This window comes from Hyla sarda, chromosome 4 (genome assembly GCF_029499605.1).
Source record: "Hyla sarda isolate aHylSar1 chromosome 4, aHylSar1.hap1, whole genome shotgun sequence".
Lineage (NCBI taxonomy): Eukaryota > Metazoa > Chordata > Amphibia > Anura > Hylidae > Hyla > Hyla sarda.
In genome coordinates, this window is record NC_079192.1 from 142,712,957 (window position 1) to 142,729,653 (window position 16,697).

A 16,697-nucleotide genomic window follows, 5' to 3' on the forward strand; every position below is an offset into this window, starting at 1 on the left:
AAAAATGCAAAATTTTTATTTTTTTCATCAAATTTGGGGATTTTTCACCAAGAAAGGATGCAAGTTATCATAAAATTTTACCACTAAGTTAAAGTAGAATATGTCACGAAAAAACAATCTCAGAATCAGAATGATAACTAAAAGCATTACAGAGTTATTAATGTTTAAAGTGACAGTGGTCAGAATTGCAAGAAACGCTCTGGTCCTTAAGGTGTAAAATGGCCTGGTCCTTAAGGGGTTAAGTTGATTGTAATAAATAAATCTACCAATGTTTTTTTTTTTTGCACAAGGGCCGTCGTTTTCCTGCCTTTCACAATTCCCAATTAAATAAATATCTGCAAATTGTTCATGCCTCATAATTTCAAAGAGCAAATACTATTGAAGTTACCTGTTGCAACAAAGGCCTATTAAAATCAGTTATGTAAGCTCAAAGTCTAGAGAAACACTGCACTACCATATGCTTGAAGTTTCATCAAATACTACGTGATGTGCCATTTGTCGATATGAAAAGAAGGTTGCATCAGCACTTTTGGTAAAAAAAAAATTGAGGCTGTTAGCGCACTTTTTGATTGAAATGTGTCCCACATCCACCACGTGGAGGTGGTCTCACATGCTCACTCTACTCACCTCTGCTGGGCATATAGCCTCTGACTAAGTGACATGCAGGATCCACTAGCAGAGGTGAGTAGAATGAGCATGTTAGGGTCCTATCCAAAGTCAGGCCACCTCCGCATGGTGGATGGAGGACACATTTTGATCAAAAAGTCTGCTAGTAGCCTCCATTTTTAGACCAAGAGTGCTGCTGCAAGCTTCTTTTTTGTATACTTTATATTTGCCACACTACCGTGCACCCGTGTATTAGGTAGTTGTGCTGGCTATTTTTCTGTGTTTACCTATATAGTTCATAGTATGTACACACTGTTCGGCATCCAATGACTAAACCTATGAGCATAAAACTGCAGGCACAATATGGTAGTAGCCTATTGGCTTTGTAACCCCAGCAGTTTAGTTACATCCCTCATGGGCCCCCATAGTAAATATATTATTCAGCTTCCACTAGGTTCTGTTAACTGCATCCAAATACTGTAAGTGATCATTTAACATACAATATTTAGAGTTTGCTTCTCTATCACTGTTATAATCTTTTGCTCTGTTCGCTCTTTCCTGGGGGCTTTATGTAGATTTGTTCTATTAATAACATACTTCAATTGTTATATAGGTTCGTGTCATGCTTGGTTTATGCAACAGTACAAAAGGAATCTGTCTAACAGGTATGTAGATATTTTCGTTTGAGCCTTTTAAGGAACCATCTGTTTTGGATTTAGAGGGGACAGTGTTTTTGTCTGCTCTCAAAACCATGCCTTTTTATATTTTCAATGAAACTGTAAGTTTGCTTTTATCTCTGTTAATTAATAAAAGAAAAAACAGACAGTGCTGGGGATCTTCCCCACATCTATTTTTCTCATTGCTAGAGCTGTTTGGGGGCTTATATTTTGCTGGAATTTCTGTATTTTTGGTACAATTTATTTTTAACTTTTTAAAGCAGTAATTCGTGCATTGTTTTTTTTTCTTTTTTTTTTTTTAACAATAGTTTTTTAGTTAGGTATTCAATAATGGCAATTTCTTTTCTTCTCCTTCCTGAAAGGAGGACAAAGGTGGCAGACTTGTGGGCCTCCATTAGGCTGTCAAGCAAATCCATCAGCACCCGACAGTCGTGTCACAGGGCTACCAGTGGTGTGATGGGGAGGGGGTTAAATTGCTGGGATCAGAGTTAACTCTTGTTCCAGCCAATACAGCTCCTGCATCTATTCCTTACTGGTACATTTATAAATGTTTGTGCTACATATATGCGCCATAAATAGATGAAGTCATAAAGTCAAATTTTTCTTGCAGTCTCCCAGTCTTTGACTGGGAGCACATGGTAAGTGAGCTTTGTCACCTGTTCACACTGGTCCTGCACTGTGTGGCATCCACTGCTGACACAGCACCGTGTCTGTGGAGAGGCACAGCCCAGGGTCTGGTCGGGTGCCACTGGGGCTGCTCTGCCAGGGGCTCATTCCCCCTATCGGCACTGGTGTTGAAGTGGTGGTCGCCGCTCAGTGCAGCACCATTTTATGCTAGGGATGTTAGGGACCCACTATGTACAGGTGGCTGTGATGTGACTAGTGGGCTTGAACTTCATGATCATCAAGTACACTAACAACCTGTTAGTTTAATACATTTTGCTGTGAAGCCTAGGATCACTGTGCATGTTGTAAATGTGCGACCATGTCTGTTTTTCTCTATTTGAATTCACATAAAGTATAGTAAAGCTGTAAACCATATCTGTCACCAGACTGTAAATTAGAAGGTAGCATTATAGTCCAGATATCTGTATAATAATGTAATTGTAATGTACATTTAATGTCAGTTTTTGTGTCTTTGTGTTATTCTGTCTTGGGGTCTGTTCAGACTCTAGTTTTTGTCTGAGCAGTTTGCTATTCTCCCTGGCTGGGGAATAGTTAATGCTCTGAACCAATTGCAACTCGAGTGGGGCTGTTTATACCCAGGCTCTGCTGCACTCTGGTTGCTGGTGATTGATCGACTCTGACTAAGTTTTATTATGCAGCTTAGCTATTGTGCTATGCTGTCCATGTCTGCTTAATCATGCACCCTGTATTTATATTGTGATAATTCTGAGTTTCAAACCATGGTTAATAGTCCTGCTTATTATAGATTTTGGTCTGTGGTACATTTGTCGTTTTTTTAGGATTATTGTATGTACGTTCTGCTTTTGCCTTGTATCTTAGTCTGTGTTCACACTGTTAGTATCCTGTTCAGACTCAGTCTAGTGTTCTGTGTTTTATATTTCTTTTTCTTTTAGGCCAGTATCCTGATCAAATGGTGGAGTGTGCCAGCTGACTAGAAGTCTATCTGGAGTTAGTGGGGGAGATCTATCAAAACCCGTGCAAAGGAAAAGTTGCCCAGTTGCCCATAGCAACCAGTCAGATCGCTTTAATTTTGCTTGGTTGCTATGGGCAACTGAACAACTTTTCCTCTGGACAGGTTTTGATAAGTCTCCCCCAGTATCTTTATCCCTCCAAGTTTGGAGTGGGGAGTCTAGTTCGTTCTTTGTCTGTGTCCAGAGTTGTTTGCTGATCTTTAGCGTTTATAGTACATACAATGATCATAGAGTACATGATTACTGATCTAGTGTTTCCTCTGTACTTTACCATTGGTCTATAGTGTCCTCTGTGCTTACTTACTGATCTGTGTCCTCTAAATTTAATTTGTTTGTTAGTTATCTGGTCCAGTGTGAACAGTGTCCTATGTTCACGATCAGTTTAGTGGTTGACATTCAGTTCTGTTCATCTCCTGCATTTCCTGGTTTTTGCTGTTTGCTCATTCTATACATTGTCTAGTTTATTTATTCATATTTCCCATTTATCTGGATTCCGGTTTCTGAACTGTTTGTTAGTACACTATATTCTGCCCTGTTTGCCTGTATATATTCTGTCTTGCATATCTGCTTGTTTGGCACTTTTCCCGTTGTGTTTCTGGCCTGCGACCGAGGGTTTCCACCTGGATTTCCACTTTCTTTTGGTAAAAAAAATAAAAATAAAAAACACCACAAAAAAATGGCACAAATGTTGCACTGTGTTTTTTTTTTTTGTAGAAAAAAAATGCTGTGGCTAGAATGTTACTTGTTAATCAATAGGGATTTATTAAACATCAAACCCACTTGCCATTTTTTCAATCCCCAGGTTTTGGGCTTTTTGAAATTCGCAGCATTTTGAGACCATGGCTTTTTTTCTATGAAATATTTAGACTTCTATAGAAGAGAAAAGAAAATCCATTAAATGTGAGTTTTGCATTGGCTGGAGATTGCGGGTGTCCCATCAGCCAGACCCCCGTGATCATATATCTTATCCCCTATCCTTTGGATAGGGGATAAGATGTATAGGGGCGGACTTTAAGGACATCTGTTTGCCTACTCTCAAAAAAAATTAAAGAGTTAATCCGGTGGGAAAACTTTTTTTTTTTTTTAATCAACTGGTGCTGGAAAGTTAAACAGATTTGTACATTACTTCTATTTAAAATTCTTAACTATTCCAATACTTAGAAAAAAATATGCCTATGATAATAGTACGGCCTGCATATGACCAATATATTCCCGGATAATTAAAGTCAAAAAAGTCAACAAAAAGTAGTAATAATTCTTGTGCTGATCGGAGGGGAAACTCCATAAAATCTAGCTTTTAATGTTTATAGTTAAAAGCCACCAGAGTAATCAGAAAGGAGTGCTCAAAACTATATCCAACACCAAATAATAAATCAAAGGATTACTACATGTCAATGTGGATTTATCAAGAATGATCCCAATCTAATGCTAGTAGTGTAGACCCAACGCGTTTCTACCACATTTGTGTGGTGTCATCAGGGGACTAAAGAAGATACTGGTATGAGGCTATTTGTTCTAAGCCTACCATGCACTAGAAGTAATACAATTAGAAAAATGTTTAGGAACTGAGAACCACGATTACTCATGGAAGGGGTACACCCGATACATAGTGTGCCCCATGCAAACTTTCAGGACACGGACTCCTAAGCAACAGGGTTAGTTGTCATCAGTGGATCTGTAAAGAAAACGTACACAGAATGGATGGTTTCAATAAACATTCCTCAAAAGTGCTAATAGATTCCACCTATAAAATCACTCACATAGCCCTGAAGAGTCCAAAGGTACCTAGAGGGAAATAGAATATAGCTTCCATAAGTGTACTGCTTATATGTACCTGAAAGGAAAAGGGTGCAAAACGCACCAGCAGATGTACTCACTGTTAGGATGTACTTGCTTCCGGCAGATAAGGTCTCAGTGCTGCGCTCCTACCCGCAGTGGCGGGGAGTTGTCTAGTAATCACGGCTGCTGAGCGCACACTGAGACCATGCCGGCGTCTGACGTAATATCCGCTGCCAACCGGAAGCCGCGTCTTAGCGCCCAGCCCTCTAGACGCGAACAGAGGGCGGCGCTGGATGTGACAGAACAGCGTCCTTAGTAACCGCAGCTATATACTAGTAATCTGACAATATGCCTGATACACACAGAGGGAACCCCAATGTGTCACTATATATGTATATACTCGGAGCGAGGTAAGTTAGTTCCTACCAGAGGACAAAACATTAAAGACCAAAGCGTATAAGAATAATGTCACAGACAAAATTAGGGGGGGGGGGGTTGCCTAGCTATGAGAGGAAGGAGAGATCTGCAACGCATCCATGACCTTTAAAAGGATGCAAGGTCCCGCGAGCTAACTAAGCAGTAAAAACCCATGAATTATGACTCTCCTAGCAAAGAAACCCCCATTTAAGTGGAAGGAATTAGTGGACTATGATCTGGAGCACCCAAATGCCTCTATACTATTCTAGAGTATATATATAAATATAGATGAATACAAACCCCCACACACATATAACATATCATGCGTATAAAATGATAATCGCTAGTGTGAATAAGTATAATAGGGGATACAGACTCTTGGTCCATATCTCTAGAAAAATAATCAGTCATAGTAATACCAGATGGAATGGTGGTTATTTATAGCTAGGTCAGGGATAGATTAGGCACCCTAGGCCCCTGTCTATTCCCTGTCACTCTCCCCTAGTTTTTGCCCTGGTGTATGTTGCAGGTCACAGAGGGCCCCCGCATGTTATCTCCTCTTGGGATTTTTCAAGTGTTCCAGCTTTTCAGTTTCTAACCATCTGGTTTTTGAATTTCCTAATTTACCTATTTAGGATATATAATTAGGGTCCACATAGATGGACTATTCTCCATATTTACTATTTACCCTGACCTCTTATTCCTCATATATTGGTTGGGTTGATCCTTGCAGGTCATGCGCTTTCTCTAGTCATCATCATTTTTCAATTTTAATCCTTCACTATATAAATAACCACCATTCCATCTGGTATTACTATGACTGATTATTTTTCTAGAGATATGGACCAAGAGTCTGTATCCCCTATTATACTTATTCACACTAGCGATTATCATTTTATACGCATGATATGTTATATGTGTGTGGGGGTTTGTATTCATCTATATTTATATATATACTCTAGAATAGTATAGAGGCATTTGGGTGCTCCAGATCATAGTCCACTAATTCCTTTCACTTAAATGGGGGTTTCTTTGCTAGGAGAGTCATAATTCATGGGTTTTTACTGCTTAGTTAGCTCGCGGGTCCTTTTAAAGGTCATGGATGCGTTGCAGATCTCTCCTTCCTCTCCTAGCTAGGCAACCCCCCCCCCCTAATTTTGTCTGTGACATTATTCTTATACGCTTTGGTTTTTAATGTTTTGTCCTCTGGTAGGAACTAACTTACCTCGCTCCGAGTATATACATATATAGTGACACATTGGGGTTCCCTCTGTCTGTATCAGGCATATTGTCAGATTACTAGTATATAGGTGCGGTTACTAAGGACGCTGTTCTGTCACATCCAGCGCCGCCCTCTGTTCGCGTCTAGAGGGCTGGGCGCTAAGACGCGGCTTCCGGTTGGCAGCGGATATTACGTCAGACGCCGGCATGGTCTCAGTGTGCGCTCAGCAGCCGTGATTACTAGACGGCTCCCCGCCACTGCGGGTAGGAGCGCAGCACTGAGACCTTATCTGCCGGAAGCAAGTACATCCTAACAGTGAGTACATCTGCTGGTGCGTTTTGCACCCTTTTCCTTTCAGGTACATATAAGCAGTACACTTATGGAAGCTATATTCTATTTCCCTCTAGGTACCTTTGGACTCTTCAGGGCTATGTGAGTGATTTTATAGGTGGAATCTATTAGCACTTTTGAGGAATGTTTATTGAAACCATCCATTCTGTGTACGTTTTCTTTACAGATCCACTGATGACAACTAACCCTGTTGCTTAGGAGTCCGTGTCCTGAAAGTTTGCATGGGGCACACTATGTATCGGGTGTACCCCTTCCATGAGTAATCGTGGTTCTCAGTTCCTAAACATTTTTCTAATTGTATTACTTCTAGTGCATGGTAGGCTTAGAACAAATAGCCTCATACCAGTATCTTCTTTAGTCCCCTGATGACACCACACAAATGTGGTAGAAACGCGTTGGGTCTACACTACTAGCATTAGATTGGGATCATTCTTGATAAATCCACATTGACATGTGGTAATCCTTTGATTTATTATTTGGTGTTGGATATAGTTTTGAGCACTCCTTTCTGATTACTCTGGTGGCTTTTAACTATAAACATTAAAAGCTAGATTTTATGGAGTTTCCCCTCCGATCAGCACAAGAATTATTACTACTTTTTGTTGACTTTTTTGACTATTCCAATACTTATCAGCTGCTGTATGTTCTAGAGGAAGTTGAGTTGTTCTTTTCAGTCTGACCACAGTGCTCTCTGCTGACACCTCTGTCCATGTCAAGGACTGTCCGGGGCAGGAGTAAATCCCCATAGCAAACCATTCCTGCTCTGGACAGTTCCTGACAAGGACAGATGTGTCAGCAGAGAGCACTGTGGTCGGACAGAAAAGAAATTCAAAAAGAAAATAACTTCGTCTGGAGCATACAGCAACTGATAAGTACTGGAAGGATTAAGATTTTTAAGTAGAAGTAATTTACAAATTTGTGAATTCGGGTAGAAAACAGACATGGTGCACATCTACAATCTTGTATAAGGATCTGATTGCTTCTCAGCATAATATCAAAAACTAACAGGTGGTTAGTATACATAGTATAGTATAAAAAGTACAAGCCCACTCGCTACGTCAAGGCCACCTATTTAGAGTGGGTCCCTAACGTCCCTAGCATGAAAGGGCGTAGCACTGGGCGGCGACCGCCACCGCCGCAACACCAGTGCCCACGGGGGGGGGGGGGAAACAACCCACTGGCAGAGCAGCCCCAGTGCCACTCAAACCAGTCTATTGGCCGCACCTCCCCGCAGACGCGGCGCCACGGCAGCAACGGACGCCGCACAGCACCACACCAGTGTGAACAAGGTGTAATAGCTCACTTACCATGCTCTCCCAGTCAGACTGGGAGGCTGCTATGAAAGAAATGGCCCTTGTGTAGCTAACTACTACTTAAATAGGGTTGGGCTGAGGGGGTGGGGAAGCATGGTAAGAGCATGGTAAGTGAGCTGTAGCACCCTGTTCTCACTGGTGTGGTGCTGTGCGGCGTCTGTTGCTGCCGTGGCGCCGTGTCTGTGGGGAGGTGCGACCCATGGACTGGTTTGAGTGGCATTGAGGCTGCTCTGCCAGTGGGTCGTTCCCCCTTTGGGCACTGGTGTCCAAAGTGCTACACCATTTTATGTTAGGGACGTTAGGGACCCACTCTAAATAGGTGGCCTTGAAGTGGCGAGTGGGCTTTGTACTTTTTGATCAAAACGTATATACTAACAACCTGTTAGTTTTTGAAATTATGCTGAGAAGCAATTAGATCATTGTGCAAGATTGTAGATGTGCGACCATGTCTGTCTTCTAACTGAATTCACATTGTGTTTTCTATCCCCTCTTTTTTTTTTAACATGTGTCTGCACTCTTCCCCACCCCCTCAGCCCAACCCTATATAAGTAGTAGTTAGCTACACATGGGCCATTCCTTTCCTAGCAGCCTCCCAGTTTGACTGGGAGAGCATGGTAAGTGAGCTTTAATACCCTGTTCACACTGGTGTGGTGCTGTGCGGCGTCTGTTGCTGCCGTGGCGCCGTGTCTGCGGGGAGGTGCGACCCATGGACTGGTTTGAGTGGCATTGGGGCCGCTCTGCCAGTGGGTCGTTCCCCCTGTGGGCACTGGTGTCGCGGCGGTGGTGGTCGCCGCCCAGTGCTACGCCATTTTATGCTAGGAACGTTAGGGACCCACTCTAAATAGGTGGCCTTGACGTGGCGAGTGGGCTTTGTACTTTTTGATCAAAACGTGTATACTAACAACCTGTTAGTTTTTGAAATTATGCTGAGAAGCAATTAGATCATTGTGCAAGATTGTAGATGTGCGACCATGTCTGTCTTCTACCTGAATTCCAATTTACATATTTGTTTAATATTCTGGCACCAGTTTGTTAAAAAAATAAAAAATAGTTTTCCACCGCTTTAACCACAGAGCTCCTGAAATCTGAAATCTCAGGATTTCATGACCTGATACATGGGTGAAATTCAAAAAGCTTTGTTGATGACACTTCTATAGCATGCCAGTATATAACAATAAGCATATTCCGGAGTCAAAGATGCATTCTTGTACGTTGCATTGCTGGATTTCCTTTTGTATGGTCTGTCTTGCCCTGCATGGACAGGGCTTGCGCTCCTGGTGTGTGACTATAGGGGTTATCCAGCATTAGAAAAACAGCTGGGGTTTTGCAGCTCAGTTCCACTGAAGTGAATATAGCCAAGTGGTTAAGCCACAAACAGCCTGCAGACAGGTGTGGTGATGTTTTTGGAAGAAATTAGCTCTGTTTTTATATTGCTGGATAATCCCTATAACTTTTCATAATGCAGTTACTTGAGGCGTTAGTATTGGGACATTTGTCTATAGTTATTAATGAAGTAACCAAGTACTAAAAGGACTAGAACAAAAGCCAGCCAAATACTCTGTGGTTTCCCACAGATGGAGATAATTGTTTTCTTTCCTTATCTCTCGCTCTCAGTATTACACAAATCTGCACTATTTAACCCTATAATTGCCCAAAGTCTTTGGGGTTCATTTGAACAAATTAGTGTAAAGGTCTATGGAAGGGGCTTTCCAACGAAATGCTTTAATATGTAGTTCAGTTTAAAGGGGTTCTCCAGTGATTAGACATCTTATCCCCTATCTAAATGATAGGGGATAAGATGCCTGATCGCGGGAGTCCCGCCGCTGGGGACTCCCGTGATCTTGCACGTGGCACCCCGTTTGTAATCAGTCCCCGGAGCGTGTTCGCTCCGGGTCTGATTACCGGCGACCACAGGGCCGGCTGCATGTGACGTCACGCCTCCGCCCCAGTGTGACCTCACGCTCTGCTCCTCAATGCAAGTCTATGGGAGGGGGTGTGAAAGCTATCACGCCCCCTTCCGTAGGCTTGCATTGAGGGGCGGAGCTAGACGTCACACAGGGGCGGAGGCGTGACGTCACACGCCGCTGGCCCTGTGGTCGCCGGTAATCAGACCCGGAGCGAACACGCTCCGGGGACTGATTGCAAATGGGGTGCCGCGTGCCAGATCATGGGGGTCCCCAGCGGCAGGACACCCGTGATCTGGCATCTTATCTCCTATCCTTTGGATAGGGGATAAGATGTCTAAGCACCGGAGTACCCCTTTAATTGGTTAGTGAAGAGTCTGTAAATAAAATAATATCAGCACTTTCCTGGTTCTAATTTTAGCCCATGTATCTTTTTTGTAAGATATACTGTGCTTTGACCTGAGACTCCTACCTTGGCATCTCTTAGATTATATTCACACATATTAATAAAGTGCACATTTTTTTTTTTTTAACCATAAGGGTACGAACATACCTCATTTCTGCTGCGGTTAATCGTTTCATCAGGAAGCAGGATGCAGACATATACTGTTAACGAGAGCACCCCATTCATTTCTATGGCTGAAAGGAGTCACCTAATGACTCCTTTTGGCACATAAACGCTATTTCAAAGGCGCAACAGGCCCTGTCATGAGTCTGTTTAACATAACGTATACTTCCCAAATAGAGTCATTAGGGGGTAACTCTAGTAGACCATAGAAGTGAAAGTGTCAATGGCTCCCGATAACAGTATACGTTGGCATCCCACTTTTAGTGGTATGTAGACACATACGATTAACGGGGGCCAGAAAGTTGTGTGATCTTACTCTGAAATGCTGTTTTACTGTAAAAAAATCTGGCACACGTAAAAAAAAAAAAAAAAAAACTGTTGTAATTACAAACATCTTTAACCCTTTAAGGACTGAGGGTTTTTCCATTTTTGCACTTTCATTTTTTCCTCCTAACCTTTAAAAAATATAACCCTTTCAATTTTGCACCTACAGACCCATATGAGGGATTGTTTTGTGCGCCACCAATTGTACTTTGTAATGACATCCATCATTTCACCACAAAACCAAAATATATATATATATATATATATATATATATATATATATATCTTTGTGGGACAAAATTGAAGAAAAAAAAACCCCCATCCAGTAATTTTTGGGGGCTTTCATTTCTACGCAATGACTTTTTTTATTTTTCCGAATACAGTATGAGGGCTCATTTTTTGCACCGTGATCTGAGGTTTTTATCGGTACAATTTTTGTTTTGATTGATCTTTATAAAAAAAAAATGTTATGGTATACAAAGTGAACAAAAATACGCAATTTTGGACTTTTTTTTTTTACCAGTAGGCCATTCACCGTGCAGTTTAATTGACATTATATTTTTATAGAACAGACATTTATGCATGCAGCGATATCATATATGTTTATTTTTGTTTACATATTTTTTTATGGAAAAGGGGGTGATTCAAACTTTTATTAGGGAAGGGGTTATATCGCATTTATTAACTTTTATTTCATTTTTTTACACTTGTATAGCCCCCATAGGGGACAATAACATGCAATCTTCTGATTGCATACACTGATCAATGCTATGCCATATGCATAGATCAGTTTTATCGACGCTTTGCTGCTCCAGCCTGGATCTCAGGCATGGAGCAGCAGATCGCCGATCGGACAACGAAGAGTAAGGTAGGGACCCTCTTTGTGTCCTCTCAGCTGATTGGGACATCGCGGTTTTACCGCGGTGGTCCCAATCAGCTCCACTGAGCTGCCGGGAAGTCTATTTTTTTTCAGACGCGGTGATCAGCTTTGATCGCCGTGTCTAAGGGGTTAATACTGGATATCACCGTGATCGGTGATGTCTGGTATTAGCCACGGGTCCAAGCCATTCCTAATTGCCGGGACTGACCCACAAAGACGTGGGGTCAGCACGTGACCCCGCGTTATATCAGTGGAGAGGGCGCAGGGCATACATGTACACCATGCGTCCTTAACAGGTTAAAGGGGTACTCCAGTGTAAAAAAAAAATTCAAAACAACTGGTGCCAGAAAGTTAAACAGATTTGTAAATTACTTCTATTTAAAAATCTTAATCCTTCCAGTACTTATCAGCTGCTGTCCACTGCAGAGGAAGTTGAGTTGCTCTTTTCTGTCTGACACAGTGCTCTCTGTTGACACCTCTGTCCATGTCAGGAACTGTCCAGAGCAGGCTAGGTTTGCTATGGGGATTTGCTCCTACTCTGGAGACAGGTGACACAAAAAGAGGTGTCAGCAGAGAGCACTGGGGTCAGACAGAAAAGAACTACTCTGAACTTGTGAATTTGTGAACCCATGGACTGGTGTCTCTTTGGCATGCTTATGTTTTTCACTGTTATAGCTGAACCCTCTCCTGCCCCTTCCCTCTATCACCCCCCCCCCCCCCCACTCCCCCCCCCAACCCTTCCCTTCTCTCAATGCGTTATTATGTTACTTGGAATAATGGTCAATAAAAGCATTCTTTAAAAAAAAAACTACTCATCTACTCAAAAGGTGCCCTTTTTGTATAGCTTCAAAAAAATTATAATTATCAACATTAAGTTACATAACATTTTCAGAATTGGAATAATTATAATTGTTTTATTTGCAGGTCCGCCTGGGCCTCCGGGTAAGTAATATCCTATCTTCCTAACTACTTTTATTTCATAATACTAACACAACAACACTCCATGAATCACAGAAAGTTATAATGCTGGGAATAGTATTTGGAATCTGGCCCATATGTAGATAAGTAGTTTTTTCACACTTTGAGCAATAAAAGGTTTGCCTGTAGCTTTGTTCTTTTGGGATATTAACATAAATGGATTTCGGAAAGTTAGACATTGAAACAAGCAGTAAAAGCAGCAAAAGAGCAATGGTGGGAACTGGTGGTGGCTGATCACATACGTTCCAGTTGTCATGGATGCACTTATATTATACGGAAAAAAAAATGACACTACTGGGCTATTGCCGTTTTGCTTACCAGTTCTGCTTTCTCTTCCTATGTTAAAGGGGTTATCCAGCATAAGGTGATTTTAGTAGGTACCTGGCAGACAGTAATGGACATGCTTAGGAAGGATCTGCACTTGTTTTGGGCTAAATGGTTATGTTGTGAGATTACCATAACACTGTGGCTAGCTTTTTGTGAACTGGTATTTCCTGTTTGACTTTTCTTTTTTTGACTACAAATTCCATAATTCCATTTCCTTCCTCCCACACATCAGCCACCCCACCCATTGAAACATAAATGAGCTGCATCCATTCAAAATACCTGTGGTTTTCAATCAGGGTGCCTACAGCTGTTGCATTAGTTGCAGATTGATCTCTCTCCCACCAAGCGATCGCTCCACCCACGGAAGCAGACAGGCTCCCTATCATCAGCTGACAGGTTTCGGCCGCATTGCAACCTGGGAAAAAGTCATTTTGCATGCTGTTTAAAATAAATATTGGGGTAAAAATCACAGAAGAATTGTGAGAAAACCGTCGCACACAGGTACAGACACTATATTATGAACAACACTAACTTTACAGCCCCTGTAGCATAGTCAAAATTCCTGGAGTACCTCTTTAATGCCAAAACCTACATACCAATAAGAAAAGCATTTGATCAACTCTTACCAGTGTCAGATTAGTCCATCTAAAACCTATTCACATAATGCAGTCATATTGCAGTGTTTGCCAGAAAAAAATCACAGTGTAGGGGCTCTCAATAACTGTGTTACTATTGCTGATGCTATGGAATGGAAGCGCTGTGGCTGATGATACTATGGATATAAACAGAGCATGGAAAGGCAGCGGTGGATAAAAGGGAGCACAGGTTTGGACCACAGACTAGGGCCTGTAGTCTACACTGCCAATGCTGTCAATCACTGAGTCGGAACAACCCCCAGGCTCCTCAGCCCAGAGTCGGGATTACGAATTACCCTGAATCGACTCCCAAAAACTAGGCATCAATCTTTCCTGCTGCCCCTGCTCTGTAACATGCTGCACACACACCAGACAGAAGTCTGCACATGAATACACACACAAACATATATACCTATATCTATGTGGATAAAACAGTTTTTTGAACATCACAGCCATGTTTACATTCTGAATATCTCATTCCAAAACCAAAATCTCATAAATATAATGAAAGATATAATAGTATTGAGGCCAAATGCCATGTTTAAAAAAAAATAAATCCCTGCTCTATTTTTATTACATATTTATTGTGTCAGAAAAAGAAGGACCTTCAGGGTCCCACGGAGAAAAATGTGATATCATGATTTGAAACTTTGCTGTATATTACAGATATTACATGGTTAGTTGTTTTATATCTGATTTTGCATCTCTATTGTAGGACTCCCTGGACTTGATGGAATGGATGGGATGCCAGGGTATAATGGTTCTGAGGGGACTCCTGGTCTTCCAGGACAAAAGGGAGAACCAGGTGCTCCTGGAAAAAGAGGAAAAATTGGTAACATTTCAATAAAAATGATGGCTGTAGCAACATATGTTTATTTATTTATTTTTACCAAGTAATAATGCAAATATGTAATGTGATACTCAAAGTGAATGTATCGTCTCATTTTTTTTAACAATTGCAACCAGTTTTCCTAATTTGTTTTAGGCTTCTCTCACACTGCTGTTAGGACACGGTAGTGTGACGGCCACCGAGGGAGCCCAGGGGAATAGCGGGAGAAAAAATACTGCTTGCACCGTCTTTTTCTCCAGCTACTTCCCCTGAAAAACAGTGGCGCCCGACAGACCCCATTGACTATAATGGGGTCCCACGGGATCTGCTGTTGCCTGTTGCGCCCCATCAAAATCATGGCCGTTAAAATTTGGAAAAAAAAGAGTTTGATGCCCGTTCTTGACGGGGTGCCATGGCAGTGTGAAAGAAGCCTTACTTTCTGTCTTGTTTTCTGTACATAATTATGGGCACAGCCATCTTTCCTGAGCTGCTTACTTAGTTATGTTAACAGTAGTACAGATATACAGTTTATGCTTTACCGCAGCTTTTTGGAAGGGGGTATGTTCTTTCCTGTGTTATCTGCCTCCAGCTTTGCAATAGAGGTGTTATCTGTCACTGTTATCCTGTCTGTGATGATATAAATGATGAAAAGTGATCTTCACTAGCTCTCTGCTTGCTCCTGAATCATCAGGTTATGCTGGTAAAACAACTCAATCTCTTCTTGTTCTTTAGAGTAGGGCAGTATTTGCCATTTGGCACCTGTAGGCCTTTGCCTAGGGTAGCAGTGTTGAGGGTCAGTAGTTCAGTGAGTAAAAAAAAAATGATAAATACTGAGCTATAAAGATGACTCTGTGTTTGAGACCCCCCCCCCTTTTTTTTTTAAACTAAAAAGCAGAATACTCTTGTACAGCTTTATATGGGCTCGTGCCATTTCTCTCAAACTCCATTCCAACAGCTTCTCTATAGCTTCCAGCACCTCTGCCACTCCAGCAGGCCATAGCAGTGCCCTGATGCCAAGTCCTATCCTAATTCTCCCTACACAGCTCTCCTGTCCCTTAAAGGGGTGCTCCACTGCCACAGCATTCGGAGGATTTAGTTCCGAACGCTGGGTGTGGGCTGCGTTGTCGTGACGTCATGGCCATGCCCCCTCAATGCAAGTCTATGGGAGGGGGCGTACGCCCCCTCCCATAGACTTGCACTGAGGGGGCGTGGGCGTGACTTCACGACCCCGCAGCCAACATTCAGTGTTCGGAAATAAATGTTCTGAACGCTGGGGCAGTGGAGTACCCCTTTAACCACTCAGTGTGATGGCACAGCACATCAGTGCACCCCACCCTCTCACACACACATTTCCATTAGTCAGTACAAGGCTTTTCCAGAGCTAAGCAGGTACGGACTATTGTTACCAACCAAAGCAAAGCAATCCAACATGGAATTTCAACATGCCTCATCCTTTTGTTCTCAGAAAGATAAGAAGTGTCTGGAGGCAGCCTTCTCCCTATTAAAACATATGTATACTAGGCTCTTGAGTTAATTGGTAGAGTAGATGTCGGCTTAATGAAGGTGTACCAGCCCCCTATGTTAGATATGGGCTTTGTGTACAGGATATTTTAAAAAGCAATGTTTAAGGGAAAGGGTAATATGTTTCGAGCACATTCTCGGAAGACCTTATTGGTCATTGGCAGTCACTTATATTTTCCAAGATCCAGGACAATCAATATCTCAGTATCCATAGAAACTCCCACAGTCCATCGACTGACACCAAATACGTAATTTGTTTTACATTCAGCTGCAAACACATTCTATACGACATGTACTGAAGAAGAAAATGAGGGCAAGGTCAATAAGTGCTATCGCTATTATTGAATGAGATAATGATTTTTTATTTCACTCAACAGGCAGCTATAGGTATCCTGCAAACTATAGACCGTATATGAGAAGTTACATAGACTAATATAACAGATACTTAGTGGGTTTTATGTCTGTTTATGTTTAAAGGTGAATCGGGAATGAAAGGTGAACACGGTGAAAAAGGAGAGAAAGGAGATCCCGGTGAAATTGGTTCCCCAGGAAAGGAAGGCATGCCAGGAAAAAGGGGTGAAAAGGGAGAGAAGGGAGACATAGGTGACACATCTAATGACGTCCTTATTGAAGGTAAAGTGTAACATACCTTTATTATTATTATTAATGTTTTCAGAAGAGTTGCACTCTATTTGCCATCCCATAAAG

General features: G+C 41.9%; 1 protein-coding gene across 1 annotated transcript in view; it reads left to right on the top strand.

Annotated features, from left to right (window-relative positions):
- GLDN (gliomedin) overlaps positions 1 to 16,697 on the top strand; it is a 44,599-nt gene that overhangs the window by 11,050 nt on the left and 16,852 nt on the right. The window contains exons 2-5 of the mRNA XM_056572296.1: positions 1,220 to 1,271; positions 12,624 to 12,641; positions 14,355 to 14,471; positions 16,467 to 16,622. Coding sequence (XP_056428271.1) covers positions 1,220 to 1,271; positions 12,624 to 12,641; positions 14,355 to 14,471; positions 16,467 to 16,622 — 343 coding nt within the window. The remainder of the gene's footprint in view (positions 1 to 1,219; positions 1,272 to 12,623; positions 12,642 to 14,354; positions 14,472 to 16,466; positions 16,623 to 16,697) is intronic.